Below are 22,930 nucleotides of genomic sequence, written 5' to 3' on the forward strand. Positions count from 1 at the left end.
AGCAAGGGCCAAGGTCCAACCGGGAAGTCCAGTCAGGAGTGCAAGGAACCAGAGATGAGTTTGGAGACAGGCTGCAACTTGTGTCTGAAGTCCATTTAGGCAACAGGATCTGAACAGGACTAGAGTCAGCTTGGGTGAGGGGTCTAGCCAGGCTTGTAGATAGGAGCCAGAGCCAAAGCTGGAGGTGAGTACGCTTAATGTTGCTCAGGCAAGGGCTGAAGACCCAGAGCTGAGCTTAAATTGAGCTCCAGGGCCACAAGCAGAGGTTGTTCATGGAGTAGGTGAGGAGCCTGGGTGTGGCTGGTCATGGCCATTAAGACCTGTTAGTGCCCTTAGGGTCCTAAAGGATGGTCTGACAGACTTAATCTTCAGACTGTTAAAATTAGAGCACAAGCTGACTTGAAAACTCAAATTACATTCCTCCATGTAATATGGTACAATTGGTCTATCTTCTCTGCATGTAACTTAGTAGGCAAAGATTTAATGAAATATCATGGGAGTTGTTCTACTCAGAGATGTGTGAAAGGAAGTTGGAAATATGTCAACAAAGGAATGATGTTGACAGGCAGAAGAACTGAAAAATGGGCTGTGGCCTGATTCAGGTGTGTCTGATACAATGAAGAGTAGCTAAGGTACCCGATAACTGCGGAATGGCAGCAGTTCAAACAGGAGTTGAGGGCAAAAGCCTGATGTCAGGAAGGAAGTGGAAAAGTAGGGTGGCTGAGACAAGGCAAAGTTGACAAAGCAAGGCTGAAATAAAATCGTATGCAGTAATATTAGCCTGGTTATGCCATTCTTGTCTAGAACAACTGCTGAGAGCATACAGTTCTGAAAAGTGACCTGCTTCTGTATGTCGCATTCTATTTGTGAGGCATTTGGCTGTCTCTAAGTGGCTTTTACGAAGTACTACAAACATAAATGTATAGCTCTTAAATACGTTTTTTTATAGCTGCCCAACAACTGAAGCTTACTCGCCAAATAGCTCCGTTGACTCTTGTGAACCATTATAAACCGAGATGTAGTTTTCCAGTAACACTTTATAGGATTCTTTTTTGTACTATAAGTTTAGTTCAGTAGTTTACAGTTCAAGTGTTTGAGGATATTAAATAAGAAAGAAGTTGCCTTTATTTATATGCCATGTTTTACAGACTTTGCTATTAGCCTAGATTATGAGAATAAGTATTACTTAAGCCTGTAAGCGCAGTCAAATAGAAAGGCTAAATGAAGAAGAAAGGATAGGGATGAAAAACAGGACCATGCTGTGCCATAAACAAGTTTGCAAATGCAGAGAAATCTTTACTTACTTTTTTGTTTAATTTTACATGATTCAAAGGCTCTTGTTCAAAATGCATAAACTTTCCTAAGACAGAGGTGGGTTGTGGAACGTTAGTTTCATTCCTCACAGTTTTGGAATTAAACCCTTTGACTTTTGTTGTTCTTACTATAAAGAGAGTACAGTTTTTAGTTATTGTCTAGTTGTGTGAATGCCTGGATGTCTATGTGTGGGGAGAAGTCTGACATTTAGAAAGTACAAACAGAACAAATATGTCACCTGTGTATTTTGTCTTTACTCCCTACATAACTTTTCCCTCTTCCTTTTTAACATTATTAGGCTTTCTAACTACATAATGTAAAATTCTGTTGACAGTTGATATGGGCTGTGTGGCATTCCTAGTGTTTGCCTTTCGGCTGACTTGCCTGCGAGGGTTTTCCACTGGTTCACAGGGAACCTGATGTTCTCAGATTGTGATCTGAGGTTAATTTCTAAGATTAGGTCTTCTGATTTGGAGAGTAGTGTGTAATGAAATCGCTGATCAGAAATTGTACAAGTGACAGTAGTGCAGAGCTCCTGTCACCAGACAGCAGTTGGTGACATCTTATAAATTATGTATTCTGTTCTATTACTGTAAAAGTAGTGCACCAGATCTCCTTTCATAATGAGCTTTATGATTTCTACTACAAAAATATTTAAATAGTTTTGAGTCATTTTATTCTTAACATGCTAAGCCCCTTTCTCAAAAATGTTTCTAGTCTGCTGTAATCTGGGAGAGACCACTGGCATACTTTGAGTCGCGTATGTATTGGGGTCTAGAAGCGCTGGCACAACTTTGTTCAGAAGTTTAGTTGCAAATAGCAAGTGAGTTTATGTCCAAGCACTTCGAGAAACAGTCTGGTGTCAGCCTGGGACTTGCAGAGAAGTGTTTCAGGATGTGCAGCCCTGGCTTGCCAGTGTGTGCTGATGCTGACTTGAATCGAAGCTAGCTCTGTGGATTTTTGCCTGAACTATTCCTCAGCTTAAGCTATTTTCATTGTGTATGTACTTGTACCATGCATGTACCCACCTAATTAGAATTTTAGAATCATAGAATCATAGCATGGTTTGGGTTGGAAGGGACCTTAAAGATGATATAGTTTCAGCCTCCCAGCTGTAGGCAGGGACACCTTCCACTAGATAGGTTGCTCAAAGCTTCATCCAGCCTGGTCTTGAACACCTCCAGGGATGGGGCAGCTGCAGCTTCTCTGGGCAACCTGTTCCAGTGTTTCACCACCCTCATTGTACAATTTTTTTCTTTATATCGAATCTAAATCTGCCCTCTTTCAGTTTAAAGCCATTGCCCCTTGTACTATCACTACACGCCCTTGTAAAAAGTCCCTCTCCAGCTCAAGCCGTGTCTTAACAGAGCTGGCGTTTGTCCTGGAGACTTAACTGGAGTGCCCAGCTATAGTGCTGTGATCTTACAGTAGTTCTGGAAGGACTATGGCTGTATTTGCATAATGCTGTCGTGCAGCTGATACCTTGATTGTCTGTAGATATGTCAATAACATTTCCTTATCTGTGGGATAATTGAAGTAAAACCCAAAATAACTAATACTTCATTGTTTTCCACTTAATTATTTACTACTTGAAAATTTAATGCATTTAATGCTTCTAAAGACAGGTGAACTTAACATTTAGCTGTGAAGATGCACACTAAGTTACAAGCCACAAATCAAATGCTTGAATTTATTTTCATGTTTGTTCAGTACATTTATATGACCGTTGCTTCTCATCATAATGCATATTTGCCTAACAGAAAAGCACAATCAGTTCCTGCCCTGTTTTTGAAAGACACACCTGGAAAATATATATATTTTGCATATGAAGTTTTTAACAAGTAAAAACAGTGTTTATAGATTTCTATTTCAATTTTGATCTTTTTTGACACTTAATACATAAATTTCAGTAGTTTAGGTAAAATAAATTGATATTCCTTTCATCCATTCAGAAACAATTTTCTGTGTTTATAATTTAGCATTGTTTTGTAGGCAAAGGAGTAATTACGATGTGGCAATATTGTCTGAGAATGTAAATATTTATAACTGGGGAACTCGCTTGTCTTCTAAACCCAAAAGTTACTCATGGAGTTCATACTACGAAGTAGAACTACATGGTCTGCACGATCAGTGATGGGCATTATATTCCATATTTTGTTTATGTTGGGATGTAATAAGAACAGCGAATATATCCTGGTAAAAATAAAATACTATTGACTGTGTTAAGTTTTTATCGCTTCAATTACTGTAGTGAATCTAATACCAAGGAAGTATTATCCCACTCTATTTAAGTTCATCTCTCAGAAGATCAACTTTACAAACTATATTGAGCCTGAATACTATGATCCGTAACGTATTTGACATCATATATCAGACAGTCATTAATGTCTGTGTTTTATACGAGAGAATATTATACTAATTTGTTTTTAGACTGCTTAATTGCAGTGTGGGACTAGGTTGGATGCTGTGGAAGTTCTGAGCTGGCAGTGTTTCCATGTTCTTTTTGTTTAGAAGTTAATGTCTTTATGGTGGCTTTTTCTGTGAAGATTATATTATTCCTGAAATGCCCTAGTATTAAAAAAGTTTATTTTTCTAAGAATGATTATCTGTTCAATGTATTGTATGGTTCATCATGGCTTCTGCTTCTGCATATTTGTGTGTTCACACCTTCTGGTGCCCTGGTCATTCAATACCAAAATACTTAAAACACAATTTAAACTTACTACTTAATGACTGCCTTCATTTTTCACGGGCACACGAGGTTTTCTTCAAGACTTTCTTTCATCTCTACCTTGTGATCTGATTACCTGTGCTGTGATACCTGTTTTTTTTTTTAACATATCTCCAACCGTTGACCAAAAGGGGGTGCTAATAGATCAAACAGTCAGATGTGTTGTATAAAGAGGTTAAGGAGCCTTTTTTTGTGCAATGAATTAAATCTCAGCTGCTGAATTAGATCAGGTAAATACAAATTTTTCCATCTGGGTGTTGTGTAACATGCCAGTCGCAGCATTGCTCTTCATGGAAGGCAAATTCAGGCTTTGTAAATATGGCTGCTTCTCACCTTCCTCTAGACTTGTGGAGGGTTCTTCGTGACATTTCCAGAGGCTCTGTGGCAGGCATTCTCTTCTATAAGACTTCCATTTATTTTTCCATTTATGTGATTAAAAAACCAAAAACATATAGGGGTTAAGCATAGGTTACTTAGCAGATATTTAAGAAGTTCAAATTTGTTGAATTTTAGAGATGAATACAGATATCCAGAACAGCTGAGATAAATGTTCAAGTCAGATGCCTTAGTATCCTTCATCCTGATAGCATGAAAGATTTTCACTGTCCATTTTTTGACTGTTTGGTTTCTCCAGTTCAACAGAACAGGTTAATGGTGTCAACGGAGCTGGGGCCTCTAACGTAAGAAGAGGACACATGAGTGTGTCATCTGAAACAAGGAACTCTGCTACATCCTTAGCCACAGTGGGATGAGATAGTCATGATCAGACCTGATACTGGTGTGACTATTGTAGTGAAGACTGGAGAACTTCCAATGGCTTCTCAATGGACCCCTCCATTCATGTAGCAGAAATGTGGAACCAATTTGTGACTTTGCTGGAACAGCAGATGACAGTGGAACAGGAGTACATGCTTCTCGTGGAAGACACGTGATTAGGTGGTCATGGCAGTTGTTCTTGCAGGATATACGATACCTATAGGAATTTTTGAACTATACAAATTCACATATTCACTTGTAGTCATCATTAATTCATTCAGTGTTACTGAGCTAATATAAAAGTATTTTTACACGTATTTAATAAGAAGACAGTGTAGTGTAATATTTGCCAAATTTCTACTCTTGTCTCTCTGCACAGTATAAAAGACATTTAAATTTACTGTGAGATTCTAAAATAACAAATTGTACCCTGTCTATTTCAGGTCTATAATGCCTCTCTAACAAACTTTGCACTGTGGAAGAAAAAGTGACATTAACCTTTTTTAAATTTCTAACACTGTAACCCAGAAATATGATTAAAGTGTATTGTTTTATAGCAGGTATCAAAGCAGAGTTCATGCTGAAGCTGGACCATGATCAGATTAATGATAAAGACAAAATTGTATTATACAAAGTTATGTTTTAAGTGAACTGTAGAAATCAGTATAATGAAATTATAAAAAATGATAGAAATTATTAAATGATAATAGTGTGAAACAATGATACAGGATCATATAGATCAAGGAATTTAAATGCCTAAGACAGTGACATGGAGTGGGGAGAAAGGGCCACTTTAATAATTGCAAACCAAATGACAATTTGAGTGGTGATCTCTGTAGCCAAAGGAGCTGCGTGCCAAGTTATCCATGTTTGTGGAAACACAAAGATACTTCCTTATCTGTGTGACTAACATGTAGAGAGCAAAGGAGGAATTTTCCGTTAAGAGAGTGACTAGGAGATTTGAGAGCAGGAATATACTTGGGAGGAGTAGTATGATGCCAGATGCATCTGAAGGAAGAGGACCAGAAAGACAAAACCTCAACAACAGGAAAATTTTGCTGTATGAGTCCCTGTGGACTAAGTGTGCCATCTTCACCAGTCGTACAGCCAGGCCTTCTTGATGAAAGAAAAACTTTTTAGGGACTGGAAGACCTTGTGAAGGGTTGGTTATAATCCAAGAAACTGCAGATTGGATTAGCCACTTAATGTGGGCTACTGTGGGAAAGTATCTGCAAGACCCAAGGACACTGGTCACTTTTTTTATGAACCTTAATTTTACTTTTGTCTGTAGTTTTGAAGGGTGTTTGTTTTAAAAAGGTAACTATTCTAATAAACCCAGGCTTTTAGATTTAAAAGCTTGTTTGTTCATCACTAGGGAGCTCAGTGTAAGAAAAACATTTGAGCAGTTCCACAATGCAGCTAGGGCCAGTTTGGAGTCTCATCACACTTTGTTTATTTGTAACAAAGTAACTGTGGAGGAAGTTTGTCTGATCTGTGTTTTGAATGGGACAGTAATGAGATTAGAAGATAGCAGGATTTATTGTTGCTAGCTATTAGGTGTAAAACTTTATGTATATTTTCTGAACTTTAGAATTATATTGCTAGTCTGTTATTGTTTAAAGTATTCTATGTACAGTAATTTTAAATCAGAGTTTGATTCGTCTTGGAACAGGGTAAGGAACGGAACTTCGTGCTGCTAAGGCCTCATCCCAAGATGTTTCAACAGGGAAAAAAAAAATGCATGAGCAGTCAAAAGAGGCAAAATGGGGTAATGTGGACCCTTATTGCTTACAAAGAAAGGAAGAAAGCATATTACCTTTCTGGAGGTCAGTAGTAGAAGAAAGGGGGAGAACCTTGTGAGAATGGAACTGTAAAAATTATGTTTCATAGTTCTGCTAGTTTATCTGTTACAAAAACTATCTAAAGGTCAAGGTGGGTGTGAGCAGAGGCAATTATTAATTGGTTATTTTGTGAGAATTATTTTACTGTTGAGGACGGAATAAAAGATTTGAATTGTCTGCTCACTTAAGTGGTTTAGATTGCATATTCTTTTAATTTGAAGGTAAAATAAATGTTGTAAACTTTATGCAGTTTCTAAGGGGAAGCTTGAGTGATGAAATTATACTTGTCATTGTGGGAGTTTGAAAAGAGAGAGGATTGTGTGAAAAAGGTCTGTTTCCTGGTTATCTCCTGAGTTAAGCACCTGACATTAGGGACAAACTTGCAATGACGCCTGTTGAAAATTATACAAGGGCTCTGGGAATCAAGTAACACTTTCTATTATCTTTTAAATAGTGGTATTTCAGATCACATGATATTTCAGAGTTGCTGTTATTTATAAGCTCCGATTTACTTTCCTATGGGAGATGCAACGAATGGAAATATCAACAGCCTGTCATCTTTAAAGCAAAACTGGTGTTTTACGTATTTTTACATGGAGAGAACTCCATGGGCTTACAGTTCACATTCCTAGTGTAGTCCAAATGCCAGTTTTCAACCACTTTTCAAATAGGAAGTTCTTAAGGAAAATGCGTGCTTTCCAACTGATTACAATCCAGGGAATGCAGAAGGCTGGGCATTTGAGAAGTGTACAAGGTTGCAAATTTCAGTAACGGTGGGCTTTTTCCAGAATTGTGTAGTCAAGAGAATGGCTTTGAAAAATGATGAAGAGGAGCAGAAGTTGACTTAGGTTAGTAAACCATCTGTTTACTTTTGTAGAAGAAGATCTAAAACATCATGGAGAGCTGTAAAGTGTGATGCCATTTATCCCAGTTGACACAGACATCTTGTGCAAAAAAATGGATTTCTTCTGTATGCGGTGTAGAGGCATCTCAGAGAGAGATTCTGCCCACTTCTAATCTAAACCTCCTCTTCCCTGTTAACTATAATAGTATGAGATCTCTTTTGATTTTTTTTTTCTGCAAATGCAGAAATTTCCAAAATGAGCAATCGTCTGAGTAAAAATTATGTCAAATGACATAATGCTGAGTGGAAATCATTTTAGAAGGGCATGACATTTGTACTTTGCAAAGCTGATTAACGCTTTTCCAAATTAAAAAAAAAACACGTAACAAAAAAACAAACCCAACCAAATTCAAACTGAATTGTGCTTAATTTTGTTCCAAATTACATTTATATCACAAGAAAAAGTGTGATTCTTATCAGCCTTATTATTAAATCCTGGCATACTCCAATCTTTACATATTCATCAGACCTTTCCACAGAGCAAAGTTCAGAGAACTTCTTGATTTATAGTTTAGATTATTTTCTATCCAGAAAGGACCAGTTTGATTGTATAATCCAATGTCCTTCTTTGGCCATATATTAAGAAGTGTAGTGAACACTGTATCACATGATATTCTAGAATATCTGCAGAATACTACTTAAATACTAAAATTCCTGGAGTGGGGGAGAACTGATTTTCCTATTACAATGTTTTTGCTTTGCTTAAGGTTGGAAATTTTATGGCTTCAGCTGCTTACTGCTGGAACTCAAGTGTAGTGCTGCTGTTCTTGAGGCTTTTAGGATAACTTCTCTCTTGGTGTGTCTTTGAATAAGGACCATCAAAGAGCCATTTCTTGTAGAGTGGTACAGTATCTGTATAAACTGTTTCTATGATGTATTGTTTTATATGTACAAATTAAAAAATGACAGCTGTATTAAGCCAGAAGCTCTCTGGGGCAGAGATTTTAAGCTAACAGAGTAGTTAGCATTTTGATGTTCGTGAAATTCCTGTGCTCCCTTGCACTTCAAAACTTCCTCTTGTTCTTCGAAGTACCCCTCCAGTCAGATTTTGTCTTTTTAAATAAGAATGTGTGTGTCTCTCCCTGTCACAAAGTTGGGTGATTCTATAAACTTTGTGCTTTCAGTTTGTTCCTCATGATGTGGAGAATTTTTGAAGTTGTTATTGACAAATGGAAAGTAATTTAGTAGAGTGCAGTCTGTGTTAGAAGTATAGATATGTGGGAATCTGCATTTGAAATATTACTGAACTGAACTTTGTTCCAGTTGCTTAGTTTTGTAAGATTCTTGTGGCTTTCTTTATAGTCACTAATTTCAAATTCCTTTCTAGTGTAGGTTTTACGTCCTCAAAACTTCACCATGTTAATATTGTCTGAAAATTGAATGCTTGTTTAGTTAATGTGTTAAATCCAGTGCAGCTAGATTAATTAAATGATCAAGTTCATATCTTCAAATGCATTCTCACCAGAATAGGTAAAAACTAGAGAGGGATTTGAGATTAGAAGACACAGTAGTTGCATGTGTTATGGAGATTATTCCCTCAGTTCGGTCTTCCATGTATCCAAGGCTTAGTAGAATGTGGTACTTTACTTATCTGGTCCTGAGACACCTTTCATGTTATTGACTATTTAACAGTTACAGTTTACATGGGGAAGGGTTAGTTCAGAGATAGCCTTACGTATTTTCTGAAAAGGCACTTATGGATGGTTTCCTCAATAATAAGGTAAACATTACTAATAGTGTTAAATTACTAGAAGTATGGTTGTAAGTATCCCATAGGCAAAATCTCAAAGTTCATTTGCATCTGCAAGCATGTCTGGCTTCCCAAATTAGTTAACCTTCTGAAGAACAGTTGAAACTAAAGTGGCTTAGTCTGTCTCCGGTTGTCTATATTCTTGCATTTTTGTGCCTCATTTGTTTAAAATGACCTTAATTAAATGTGAAGCACACTCTTAGCTCAGAGAAATGGGCTTTTTGTCTTTGTTTCACTTGCTGTTGCATTATTTTGCCAAAAGATGATTTGTACTCAAAGGGCCCAATCCTGACATTAGTGACATAATACAAATTAACAGCAAATTGTACTTCTTAATTCAGTGATGTGGAATTGGGTTCTGTGTTTCCATCTGTATCTTACAGGTTTAGTAATTTCTTGAGAAGATTAATCACATTTCTTGGAAATAAATAAGCTGACGCATACTGATTTAGAAATGAAGGAAAATAGTTCTGAGCTTTGCCCATTCAAACACAGAAAATTTTGTTTGAATTATCATCTTAAGATTTGTTTTGTTGTGTTTTGGTTTTGTGTTTTTTTAAAAAAAAATTGTTAATATTCGGTTGTTAAATGGAGCTTTACCATTACAAATAGATTTAGGATTTTTTTCCTCTGATGCCATCATTTTAAGGATCAGAGTTCCAGAATGCTTCAGTAGCCTTGTATTTTCTGTCTGTTCGTGACAAACCAGCTACTGTACATTCATATAGAGCAGTACAGTCCTTGCCACTGGCAGTCTCTCTGTGACAGAGAGCCTGTAGGCTGACATAAAGTGCAGCCTGTTGTGAACTGCTAAGTGGGAGTCTGCCAAAAACGCAGCAGACAGAACTAATTGGGGAGAAAAAGGATTTTTGTGCCCTCATCTCTCCCTCTTCAATTTTTTTTACAAGACGGATATTGTTAAAGTAACTTGTTTATGTAAGATTTGTCTGCCTCTATTTTCTCATTGCATGAATCATTTTTTAACTTCAAGTCTTGCACCGCAGGTCACTGAGCACTTCCACATGGCGGCTGGCACAGGACCAAACTCGAGACACGCAACTCATCACAGTTGATGAAAAATTGGTAAGGGTTTTCTACTGCATACCGCTATGATACAGCCTTCAGGGTTATTTCTGCACAATAGACGTTCAGTATGGTGTTCTGCGTTCTTCTAGGAAAGCTGTATAAATGTGAGCTACAAAGCAACCATCCTTCCTACATTTTTAAAAGTGGAACGGTAGTATGACATAAGTATGTCAAGGAAATACAGCGTGCAAACTGTTAAGCAGTATAAAATGATGAGTACCTTGTTTATTATCATTATATTATGGCCAAGGACCACATGAGCTGTAATTTAAAACAAGTTTGTTCTTTTTGAAATCTGGGTAGATTTTCTGTGTGGTGAAATTATGCAGGATTTGCCACCTTCCTGAAATTGTCTTCGTTAGGACCCATATTACTAAAGAAACTGTGTAAAGAAGAATCATGCAAGATTATTGTTACTATGCACATATACTCTAGGTTTTGAATATGCATGAAGGTTAGATTACAACTAGGAACAAATGCATAACATTCTTCTGCTAATCAGTAGCAGATCAGAAATTTGGCAATCTTTTCTTGTAAGTTCTTCCATAGTGTGTGGTCTGTTACTCTAGATGCAACCTGACACTTATGTTTACATTATTCAATAGTATAATTTTTGTAAGACTTCTGAGCAGAATGCGTCACAGCAGAAGCATGCTTTTGATTGGTTTTCATACTGCTTTTGTGTCTTCAGGGGAAAAAAATTCTCATCATATGCACCAGACAGTTCATATTGTATGTACTTTCTTGTATCTCTGAAGGTATATTAACTACTTAAGAAGTATTTGGAATTTATATTTATAAATTGAACATTCGTAATGGTAACTGCAAGTTGAAAGAGCTGGAGTTTAACAGGCTATTGGAATGAAACACACCTACTTTAACAACTCTTTAGGGCTTTTCTTTCCTCATGCCTTGTCAGACAGATGTAGCCGTAATAATTTCGTCACTTTTAAAAAAATTCAGTTATTTTGTAAACCTTTTTCTTAATTTAAAAAGTAATAGTATAATTTTAGGTTTAAAAATCGGGGAAAAAATACCGTATTCTAGCAAACATGATTATCTTGCTAATCTAGTTGCATAACTTGGGTTTCAAGACATTTAATTTAATGTACAAGAGCTCGTGAGTCACTATGTAAATAAGATGGTCACCAAGTCAATAGATCTACATTTTCTTAAACAGATTATGAATTGCATTTGATTATTGTAGCACTGTTCTTTAACATTAAAAAAAAAAAATCTAAATAGAGATTTTATAATGCCTGAATTTGAGACCTTGGGTAATGGATACATAGATCTGAAAGAGACTACAGTATGAAGACAGACCCATAAAATAAATACTCTTATGTCTTCTGTTTTGTATTTAAATGTGTGTTATCCTAAGTTAGGGTTATACATTACCCTGTCTAGCCATGAGAGTTTATACTTCCAGGTGAGTTAAAGTGATACTAATTTGAAATACAACTGTTCTCTTAGTGTAAAGGAATTGTAAGTAAAGTGGTTATTTCTAGTTTGATTATATGTTCTCGTCAAGTTGAAGACACTCATAGTTACTGGGGTTTTTTTTTGAGATCTCAAAGTAGAAGCCATAAAAAAAATTTTGTTTAATTTTGTATTAATAATATTGTACAATATTATTGTATTAATAATATTGTACAATAAATTGTACAAAATTATGTACAATTAATAATGTATCTAAATGATTATTTTATCCTCAGTTCTTTCATATATTAGGTTAATTGTCAGACTGAACAGTATTTTCTTACAGTACTGTGCACGTAGGTCCATGTTCTAGATGCACAAATCCTTTTTTTTTTCCTGATTATTTTAGGGCCTGAAACAAAATGATAGAAAATTACGATATTATTTTTTAAATTTTCATTTGTAGATTTAGTTAAGTTTTTGGAGGCAATTCTGTAATGACATAAAATATCAAAAAATGTGTATCTCATTAGCAAGGAAAATCTTCACAAAGAGGTTTGATCTGGTTTTCAACTCTTTCAGGTTTAGGAGAAGTTCTCTAGACACCTGTTAAACTTCATGGAAAAATGGAGTACTGTGTTAACTTATTTTAAGTTGTTGCAGTGTATTTCCTAATTTTAAGTAGGATTAATTACAACCCGTTAAAACTAATTTAACACATTACATGAATTTTCTGGTTTTTAAATAATGTTGCTGAGCATAATAAAACTATTATTTCCATGGAAGTTGTAATTAAACTGTATTCTGGAAGTTGATGCTTAACTTTTAATTTAGAAAGATCCCTCCTCTCTTCTCCTCTCATGTTACTGCCAGATATAAGCATCTTATTGTTAGAAATCATTAAATCATTTTGATGGATTTGTTGGCTTTGTCATACTATATTTTTTTAAAGCCTAGCATCACCTTATGGGTGGTTTATACATGCATATCAGAAAGAAGAGGTAAGAACAGATGCAAAATAGGATATGGTTATCCTTATTTGTGTTACTCCTCTTGTAACTTATTTTGAAACTGAACTGTTCTGTGAGTTGGTGTTTACAAGGCTGGTAAAGTAATGCTGTGGTTATTGAAAACTTTTAACTGCACATTGTAATTGAATTAATCTGTCTGTTTCCAGTGCTTTTGTAGACCTTGTATTGCTATGTGTACATGCATATACTAGAACTTGATCAGCTGGAATTCCTTAATCTAGAGTCCCATTTGTTTCCATAACTAATAAAATATTCCTTGTCTTGGGAAACACAAGTGAAATCATAGAATCATAGAATGGTTAGGGTTGGAAGGGACCTCAAAGATCATGTAGTTCCAACCCCCCTGCCATGGGCAGGGACACCCTCCACTACACCAGGTTGCCCAAAGCCTCATCCAGCCTGGCCTTGAACACTGCCAGGGATGGGACATCCACAACTTCTCTGGGCAACCTGTTCCAGTACCTCACCACCCTCAATGTAAAGAATTTCTTTCTTATATCTAACCTAAATCTGCCCTCTTTCAGTTTAAATCCGTTGCCCCTTGTCCTATCACTACACACCCTTGTAAAAAGTCCCTCTCCAGCTTTCCTCTAGGCCCCCTTTAGGTACTGGAAAGCTGCTATAAGAAATAGAGAGGGGAAGAGCATCCTGACCCTGAATTATTAAACAGCAGTAGGTCACCTTCTTACTGCAGCCCAGCATGTGTTGAATACAACAGAAAAATGAGTTTTGATGAAATAGTAGAAAACATAGTAGTTTAGGCCACATTCATTCTTCATATTAGAAAAAAGAGGGACTCTTAAATGCAAAAGGAGTTAAATGCTCAGCTTGTATAGAACACATCCAAGAAATGAAATCTTTGTCTCAGCTACCAGCTGTTTTCAGTGAACATTGGATAAAATAACTTTTAACAAACAGTTAAATCTGAAGAAAACAACATACAAAATGAACAAAGCTAAACAGAAATATAGTTCTTGGGTCACATTTTGAATCTCTGGCCACCAATTAGGTCGTATTCCAAGAGTCTGGACAAAAAGCTGTGTGAAAGGTAGTCTCTCAAGACCCTACTTGTGTTGGGAAATTTGGGCTATAGAGGACAAAGGCTGTCAGCAGCAAATCTCTCTCAGGTAGCGTTCCAAATGATTTAACTGATTGGGTATATGGAATAACATAGCTTCCATCATCATTATAAAAAGTTTCAGTGATTTTGCCTAAAATAGGGGTTTGGACTGTTTTAAACTACTGCGACTTGTTTCAGTCGTTCTAGGTAGGGTGTATCAGTACTGTTTGTTGTAGCTGAATGTTGTCCAGCTCAGCTCACGTGCTTTAAGCAGGTAACGCTGCATTGCGGGTGTCTAGCCTGGAGTTTCTACTAGGCTAGGTGGAAGTTGCTGTCTGCAGTTGGAAGGTACCCCTCAATATTTGCCAATAAAAAGACTTTTTACCAATATTGCAAGAGTGGCTGGAGAGGTGCCTGGCGGAGAAGGACCTGGGAGTGTTGGTTGACTACCGGCTTGATATGAGCCAGCAGTGTGCCCAGGTGGCCAAAAAGGCCAATGGGATACTGGCGTGTATCAAGAATAGTGTGACCAGCAGGAGCAGGGAAGTGATCCTGCCCCTGTACTCGGCACTGGTGAGGCCGCACCTGGAATATTGTGCCCAGTTTTGGGCCCCTCGCTTTAAGAGAGATATTGAGCTCCTGGAGCGAGTCCAAAGAAGGGCGACTGAACTGGTCAAGGGGCTGGAAAATAAAACTTATGGAGAGCGGCTGAGGGAGTTGGGGCTGTTTAGCCTGGAGAAGAGGAGGCTGAGGGGAGACCTGATTACAGCCTACAAATACTTGAGAAGGGATGGTGGGGAGGTGAGGGAAGGGCTCTTTACATTAGTGATGGGTGATAGGACAAGAGGAAATGGGTATAAGCTTAGTCAGGGCAGATTCAGGTTGGATGTTAGAAAGTATTTCTTCTCTGAAGGGGTTGTCAGCCACTGGAATAGGCTGCCCAGGGAGGTGGTTGAGTCCCCATCCCTGGATGTGTTTAAGAAAAGAGTGGATGAGCTACTTAAGGATATGGTTTAATGGGAGATTAGGGACGGTTGGACTGGATGATCTCTAAGGTCTTTTCCAACCTAGAAATCTATGAAATCTATGAAAAGTTTCAAAATTAGAACAACTGCCAGAAAATGTTATTTGCATCTCTGAAGCTGAATATTCCGCTGATAATGCATATGCTGTAGTTCAAACAAAAATTACTGCAAGAGCAGTTGTAGGATTTGGTCACTGGGGAGATGCTAGAAACATGGTGGAGCTGTGGTGAATAGCTGTGGCTATTAGTTGCAGCCATCTCACAGATACCTTTATTCTGTATCAGCCTAAGATAAAATACGATGAGTTGCTACACAGAGTTAAGCATTCAAGAGCAGTGCTATCAAGTGCAATTGAAATGGTACTAAAGTAGTTCTTGCAGCAATGTGAGAGCATGTAGGGATGGACTCTATTACAAGCATGACTGGCTAACTACAGTGATGCTATTGACATTTCAGCACCTGTCCTGAAATTGTTTTGTTTTGTCCGTACGGTTAATTAACTTTTTTTTCAGAACCAGTTCAGAAGGCTCAGTACTGAACCTCAGCAGAGGGCCAGTTTCCTTCTGATTGTAGACAAAGTCTACATAACTCACTAAAGATAACTTGCGCACACCAAATTGGGTGCAGAAAATCTGAACTTTTTGAGAATTAGCAGTTGATACTTTTCAGGTTATGTTCAAGAGGAGCAGTAAATGCTGTATACTGCAGCAGCCTAGGCCAAAGTGGATTATTAAATGGACTTAGTGGATGAGGGAAAGGCTGTGGATGTTTTCTATCTACAGTTTAGTAAAGCCTTTGACACTGTTTCCCATGGCGTTCTTCTGGAGAAACTGGCTGCTCATGGCTCGGATGGAGGTACCCTTCATTGGGTAAAAAACTGACTGGATGGCCGGGCCCAAAGAGTTGTGGTGAGTGGAGGTAAATCCAGTTGGTGGCTGGTCACAAGTGGTGTTCCTCAGGGCTCCATGTTGGGGCCAGTTCTGTTCAGTATCTTTATCAATGACCTGGACGAGGGGATGGAGAGCACTCTCAGTGAGTTTGCAGACAACACCAAGTTGGGTGGGAGTGTTGATCTGCTTGAGGGTAGGAAGGTTTTGCAGAGGGATCAGCCGGGTGGCATTGATGGGCTGAGGCCAATTGTATGAGATTCAACAAAGTCAATTGCCGGGTCCTGCACTTGGGTCCCAACAACCCCATGCAATGCTATGGGCTTGGGGAAGAGTGACTGGAAAGCTGCCCAGCGGAAAAGGACTTGGGGGTGTTGGTTGATGGCTGGCTGAGTATGAGCCAGCAGTGTGCCCAGGTGGCCAAGGAGACCAGTAGGATCCTGGCTTGTATCAGAAATAGTGTGGCCAGCAGGACTAGGGAAGGGATTGTTCTCCTATGCTCAGCACTGGTGAGGTCACACCTTGAATATTGTGTTCAGTTTTGAGCCCCTCACTACCAGAAGGTGCTGGAGCGTGTCCAAAGAAGGGCAGTGAAGCTGGTGAAGGATCTGGAGCACAAGTCTTCTGAGATGCAGCTGAGGGAACTAGGGTTGTTTAGCCTGGAGAAAAGGAAGCTGAGGGGAGACCTTGCTGCTCTCTACTGCTACCTGAAAGGAGGTTTTAGTGAGATGGGTGTGGGTCTCTTCTCCCAAGTAACAAGGGATGGGGCAAGAGGAAACGTCCTCAAGTTGTGCCATAGGAGGTTTAGACTGGATATTAGGAAAATGACTTCACCAAAAGGGTTGTGAAGCACTGGAACAGGCTACCCAGGGAAGTGGTTGAGTCACCATCCCTGGAGGTATTTAAAAGATGTGTAGTTGTGCTTCTTAGAGACATGGTTTAGTGGTGGACTTGGCAGTGTTAGGTTAACGGTTGGACTTGGTGATCTTAAGGGTGCTTTCCAGCCTGAATGATTCTGTGATTCTAATAACGATTGTGAAATTGGTATCAAGAATCTTAACAGCTTTCTCTTGGCTGTCCAGAGGCCAAAGTTAGTGTCTGTTTTAAGTGTATCAGTGTATTAGTAGGAATCTCAGAACATGAACCTCTTCAGCAAAAAAGTTGCAGAAACACTCCAGTCCATTTTTTTTAGAAGACTGCATTATTAGCAAACATCACATGGTGTTTTCGGGGTTGAGTCGTAGTTCATTCATCTTCATTGAAATCCCAACTTTGTCTGGCTTAGAAATTAGTGGAATTGTATAATCTTCATTTGATTAGAGAAGCATAGACTTTACAATAATGAGCAGTGATAATACTGCAGCTCAAAATGAAATACACAAACAGGTGAAAATAGCCTGGAATGGTGAAACTTCTTCAGATCTCAATCTGATAGTCTACAGCGCTGTGAAACAAAGGACATAGCAAATCAAGCTTTAACATGCTTTTGAAGTGTGATCATTGCTAGCAGCCTTTCCCAAGTACCAAGAGTATATAATATACTCTACTGTGAAAAGCAAAGCAGTAATGTGTCATAAAATTATGTGCGAGACAGTGTGACATTGCATTTGAAGACTGTGTATAGGAGCTGTTCTTGCGACTCAGTGAAGAGAAACACTTGGCAAAGTATGCGTTTATTAAAGACAGGCTTACTCGATTTCCTTTCCTTGAAACTGCTATTCCGTGAAGAATTCTCCAAGCATTACTACTGTTAGATAATAAAGATATAGTTGATGTTCTATGTTTTTGTTTTTCAAAATGCTGTTAACCCCTTCTGGGTTATTCCTTGCAGGTGAATCCAAGCTGTGCCTGAAGTAACTGAACGGGATAAAAGAATTTAGAGTAATCTTTTCTTTGTTTAATCCACTCTAGCTGCAGTATTTATTCAACTGGTTATCGTAAAGGATTCAGTTCAGTACAGCATTTCTCTTTAGATGAGGAATGTAACTTAGAAATTTTTGTGTGCCTTATATGTATGGCTCTGTGTTAGAGAGTTGTCATATTCAAAGGGTACAAGGTACCAGGAGGGAAATCTGTGCAGGGTTTCACATGGAGTTACCCATTCTCTCCCTCTAGCCCCAGATGTCTCTCTTGTAGGTTGTATTCCTTCTGTTTATTTTTTTTTTCTCTCAATCAGATCAGCAGCTTGCATTTTGCTTCAGAATAATGAAAAAGGAATAAAAATGAATAAACTTGTTATGTAAAATGAGGTTAATAAAAGTGTTTTTTCCACCCTTTACTTTGTTTTGAGTAACAGTTTCTAGCTGTGGCCGGAATAGCCTTGTATATGAAGCCTGTGGTTTGGAGAAGTACTTTCTTCTATCATAGTTCTGTCAAGTAAACAGGTGACCAGCTTATTTGAACTGTGTTTTACTTGGGATTTAAGATAAAAGCTGTTTGCTGGTGGTTTATAAAATATTTGGTACAGTGTTTTGTCGCTGCCGTCTTGGGGACGGAGAGAAGAACGACACAGAATTCAGATGCAGGAGAAAATGCCAACGCCAACAGCAGGAGCAGTAGCAGCAGTATCAGCAGCGGCAGCAGCAGCAGCAGCCATTTATTAATTACAAATCCGTATATATATATAACATGGTTCACAGGGATGGCCAAGGCAATTGGTGGCTTGACCATCCATCTCCCAGAGTGATTGGCTAAATGCTACAACACCCATTTCAAAACAACTTTCCCAGTGTGCCATAAACAAGACTGCATAACAAGCTACAGGTGCAAGATAAAGTCTTAGTTTACAAAAACCTCAAACTGTTTCTCAGCTAGCCTGCATGGGAAAAAGAACTTTCACAGGACGCTGCAGTAGCTGGAAAATTTCTGCTTCTAGCCTTTTTGTATCCACAGTGTGTCTTGTGCTCTTATTGCACTTCATATGCAATACTTAGTAAATAATAATAATAATCTAGTAAAAAGTTCTTGGTCTATTTCTTTTTTTTCCTTCTCTCCCTCCCCCTCCCCCCCCCAGTGAAGACTAAGGAGTACTGCTCTGGGAGGAAAAAACTGGCTTGGATAGCTTTGTCAAGCAGCTAATGTGAAATGTAATATTTAAAGGTTTTAATGATTTGGAGGATGATGATAATCCTTCTCACTTCATGTGCATCACACTGGTCTGCCAGAGCATATATTTATTTCTAAAAAGTGGGGTTTTTTGTTTTTAATTTAAATAATTTGGCAGTTTCTTGTTTATAGTTTTGACTGGTAGTTGCATGCAATCTTAAATACAGTACAAGCTCAGGTGTAGCTGTGTGTTAGTTACCAGATTATCTAGCTACGTACACATTTTCAATACTGCAAATTCACTTTATTTTGCTGTTTGGGAATTAAATCCCTCTTCAGCTGGAATACAGTAGCTCAATTCAGCCTATACTGCTTGCTACAACTTGTTTTTGTAAGCAGTTGTAGTTTGATGAAGCTTGTGGTGGTTTAGAAAACCCAGTTGGCTGGATACTGATAAACAGTTTTCTCTTAAGAATGTCTGCAGGCAACAAGTTACTCCCCGTGATAAAGAAGCTTTCTGTAACTTTGACAGTAAAGAGATTGCCATCACCTTTAGTTGTCTTTTAAGAGCAATAAGTATTGCTATATTACTGAATTTCAGGTTGAGATAATTTTGATTTTCAGTGTAGAAAAACTACACATTTTGCAAGTAGCCCAGAACCTCTTATCGCTATCTAGGTTTACTTTGGCTTTAGGATAGGGTAAAGGATTTTGATTTCTTTGTCAGAGAACGTTTTCTTTTGGTGCATGGTAGTGCTATCTCTGCTGAGTATTGGAAGGAGGAGTGTCTGAGATTGAGGTTACACAACCTTCTAACATCTCGAGTGTCTGTTTTGTCTGGGCTTCCTTCATGCAGCATTCTTGTGCAAAAATTTCAAGGCTTTAGTCTGGAGCACTAGGTCAAAGAATATGTCTCTTTGAAGGGTATGCAGGTGATTTTTTTGTTTGTTTGTTTCATTACATAGTATTTCATTTTCTATCAAAAGAATACGGGTTTTGAAGAGCTTGCTATGATGGCTGCTCAGAGCAAATTAAAGGAGTATCATTGTGCCATATTTAGTTTGTCTGACTTCCAAAGGGTTATTCAACATGCAAATACTTGTTTGGCTTTGTAAGTCTAAATATGCAAGCAATGTTTCTAACCTGCTAGAAGGAATAAAAGTAAGCCATTGATACAGTCTAGTAATCAACTAGTAAGTTGTAAGAAATAACTTCATTTTGAGAGCTGTTTTGTTTAATAGTTTTCCTTTTTAAAGACTAGATAGTATTTTCATGTTCTCAAAAACAGTACCACTATCTGAACCTTTTCCAGAACACCTTAGTTAGTATCGCCTGTTATGAAATGTTTCTGTAGATTACATAAATTCTTCTTGTCCTGTCAGGAATAGTGCATACACAATTCCTTGTAGAGTGCTTGCTTTTCTGTCCAGTCAAATGTGTCTTTCTGCATTTTTTTTTAGTATACCTATGTTGCAGGTTAAAGACGCAACTAACTAACAAAGTAGCCTAATTAACAAAGTTCTATGTACAGACTTGAAAGCTGTTTCTAGTCATGAAGTTCTAGCTGAATCATTTTATCAAGTTAGAAAGAAAGGAAAAGCTTTTCTTGTCTGGAAAGCCCAGTAATCCGGTGGGATTCCTTGAACATCTTAGTCATGCTGCAAGAGAGCTTGTTGTTTCTTCAGTACTGCCTCTTTCTACTCAGAAGATCAATGATGAAATGGATCTAGATGCTCTTGCAGTTATTGAGGGCTTGTTTATGAGGTATCTTTGAACTACTTTCATGGCTGCTTTCTCAAATTAGGAATATTAACCTCTGTTAAGTGGAGACAGGGACCGTGGAGAGAGCATCTGATGTTGAGATTCGGAGTTTTAATATGCAATTTAGTTCTCGTGTTGTGAAGCATGCACTGTAGGGAAATTGCTCAATCTCTTTTGTATCTTTTTGGCATACTCACTTCTGTTCACTCCATAAAGCCCATTGGCTTAAGTTTAATGCAAAAGAAAATGTTTGCTTGCTGGGGAAATAACTTTTATCCTTTTACCTGTTAGCCTGAAAATTGAGTTAACAATTGAGAAGAAGCTGAGCTGTAAGGAATTTCTACAAAATGCTGTTAAGACATACCAAACACAGTATTTTTTAAAAGATGTTATAATTATATTGCAAACATTTTTAAAAAAATAAGACTATGGTGAGTAATTCTGATTACGAACATTTGAAGAAGTGGATAAGTTTTCCTAACAAATTCATTTTATTGATGTGCACATGTATTCACGTATAAAAATAAATAACAGTATTTTTCTATGTAGGCCAACATCATCATCATAAGTTGTATATTTTAAAGTTTTCACAGAGTAGAGTGATAAACAGGCCGAAGCTTTTTTAGGATTAAAATTGTAGTTTGCCTTAGTATTTTATTCCATATTCTCCTGGTTTGTATTTTTTTCATAGGCGCATTTTCTTAGGAAATTTTTGTTGCCATGTCTGCTCCATTTGAAAGCATTCTTGGGTCAACTAATGCTGATTCTCTGATAAGTCAGAAGTTGAATATCTTCTTCTGTAATGTCTGTTTCCAATAGGAATTCTTACTTTTTTAATCACTGTTTAGTAAACATAATTGTACATTGTATTCTTCTTTGATTTTTTTCCCCACATTAATAGAAAACTGAAAGGAAAGATGTAGTGTATGAAGGTGAATTGCTGAATTTAATTGATGACGGATTTCTCTCTATTGTATCAGGAAGTATAAGACCATGATTTCTGTCCTGTAAATAACCTTAAATGCTAAGCATATAAAGGCCAAAGCACAAATTACAGGGGTAGACTTCTAGATAGAACAAGCTAAAAAAAGTTTGTGAAGTAACACTAGTTATGTAATTCTAGTTATGATTCAGATTTTTAGAGAATGATTGTAGAAAGCTTCCATTTTAACTAACTAAAGAAACCATTTTTGTCTGGTGGTATTAAGCTGTGTATTTTATTGATGATGTTGCAACAGTTGAAGCCCCATCAACCCTTCCCATCCCCATCAGGGAATAGTGACTGTGTTACTGTTAGAAAAGAACCTTCTAAAACATATTTAAGGCTCAAAAGCTCTATGCAGTAATTAATAAAGTACAGTGAGTTTTTGAACTCTTACTAGCTGCAACGTCCCGGATGCATAGATCTTCAAGTGTGCTAACACTGCATAGCAGTTCTCTATTGTGTATCTCTTTAAGGAGGGTAACTGTGTCAGTTCATTCCTTGCTTCACTATCCGCTGTATAGGAAAGTAGGTACACTATTTAGCACTTGCTTTAAACTTCTAAAGTCCATGCATATGACATAGAGTCATTACGTCTTGCATTAGGGTAAGGGACAGCTTTTAACAGGTCTGGCTTCCTTGTAATTTCTTAAATGCAACTTTTCTTCTAAAAAGCATGCACCAAGAGGGATTTTGCTCAAAATTTGCATTCCTTGTTTGGGGATTTGCTTCTGGTTTTCTCTCCAATGCCTTACACCACTTATTACTACGTGGCAAAGATCTGTTACAGAAATCAGTTTCTGTATAAAGGAGGTGTAAAGAATAGAGAACATGCATCATAGTGAAGGCAGGCATTGGTTTACATGAACTCAGGATTTCTTGATATTGTTCTAAATAGGAGACCACGCATTAGTGTGGCACTATTGTCAAGTTAAACTTTAAAACACTGCGTTTTGCTTTTTTTTTTCCCCACCTCCACCTTTGATGAATGTCTTTTTTTAATAAACAAAAGCCTAAATAGTTTGTTAGATTTTAACCTTTAAAGTTATATGGTGTTCCGCAGCTACTATTAAATAGGAAATGAGTAGGTAGTTGGGAGGTGGAAGGAAAAGAACACCAGCGTGCAGGGTAATGAAATTTAAAAAAAAATATTTTTGTATTCCTTGCACTAGTTTCCAGCCCAGGGAGAATGATAGGTACTTAAAACTGAATCCATAATGGTGTTTCATATACTGTAGTGATAATCTTTCTTACGACTTCATCACAGGAAATCTTAACTAGAGTTATGAAGTCTTAAGACTTTGTTGTGCATCCAAATTTGAACTCAGTAGCTCAGAC

At 37.6% G+C, this 22,930-nt stretch overlaps 1 protein-coding gene across 2 annotated transcripts in view; it reads left to right on the forward strand.

The window, feature by feature from the left end:
- Nucleotides 1-22,930, forward strand: part of NDUFS4 (NADH:ubiquinone oxidoreductase subunit S4) — a 53,616-nt gene that overhangs the window by 12,855 nt on the left and 17,831 nt on the right. For both annotated transcript variants that reach the window (XM_086629585.1, XM_086629584.1), the window contains exon 2: nucleotides 10,301-10,379. In XM_086629585.1, the coding sequence (XP_086485711.1) occupies nucleotides 10,301-10,379 (79 nt within the window). The remainder of the gene's footprint in view (nucleotides 1-10,300; nucleotides 10,380-22,930) is intronic.

This window comes from Tauraco erythrolophus, chromosome Z, assembly GCF_009769465.1.
Source record: "Tauraco erythrolophus isolate bTauEry1 chromosome Z, bTauEry1.pri, whole genome shotgun sequence".
Classification (NCBI taxonomy): domain Eukaryota; kingdom Metazoa; phylum Chordata; class Aves; order Musophagiformes; family Musophagidae; genus Tauraco; species Tauraco erythrolophus.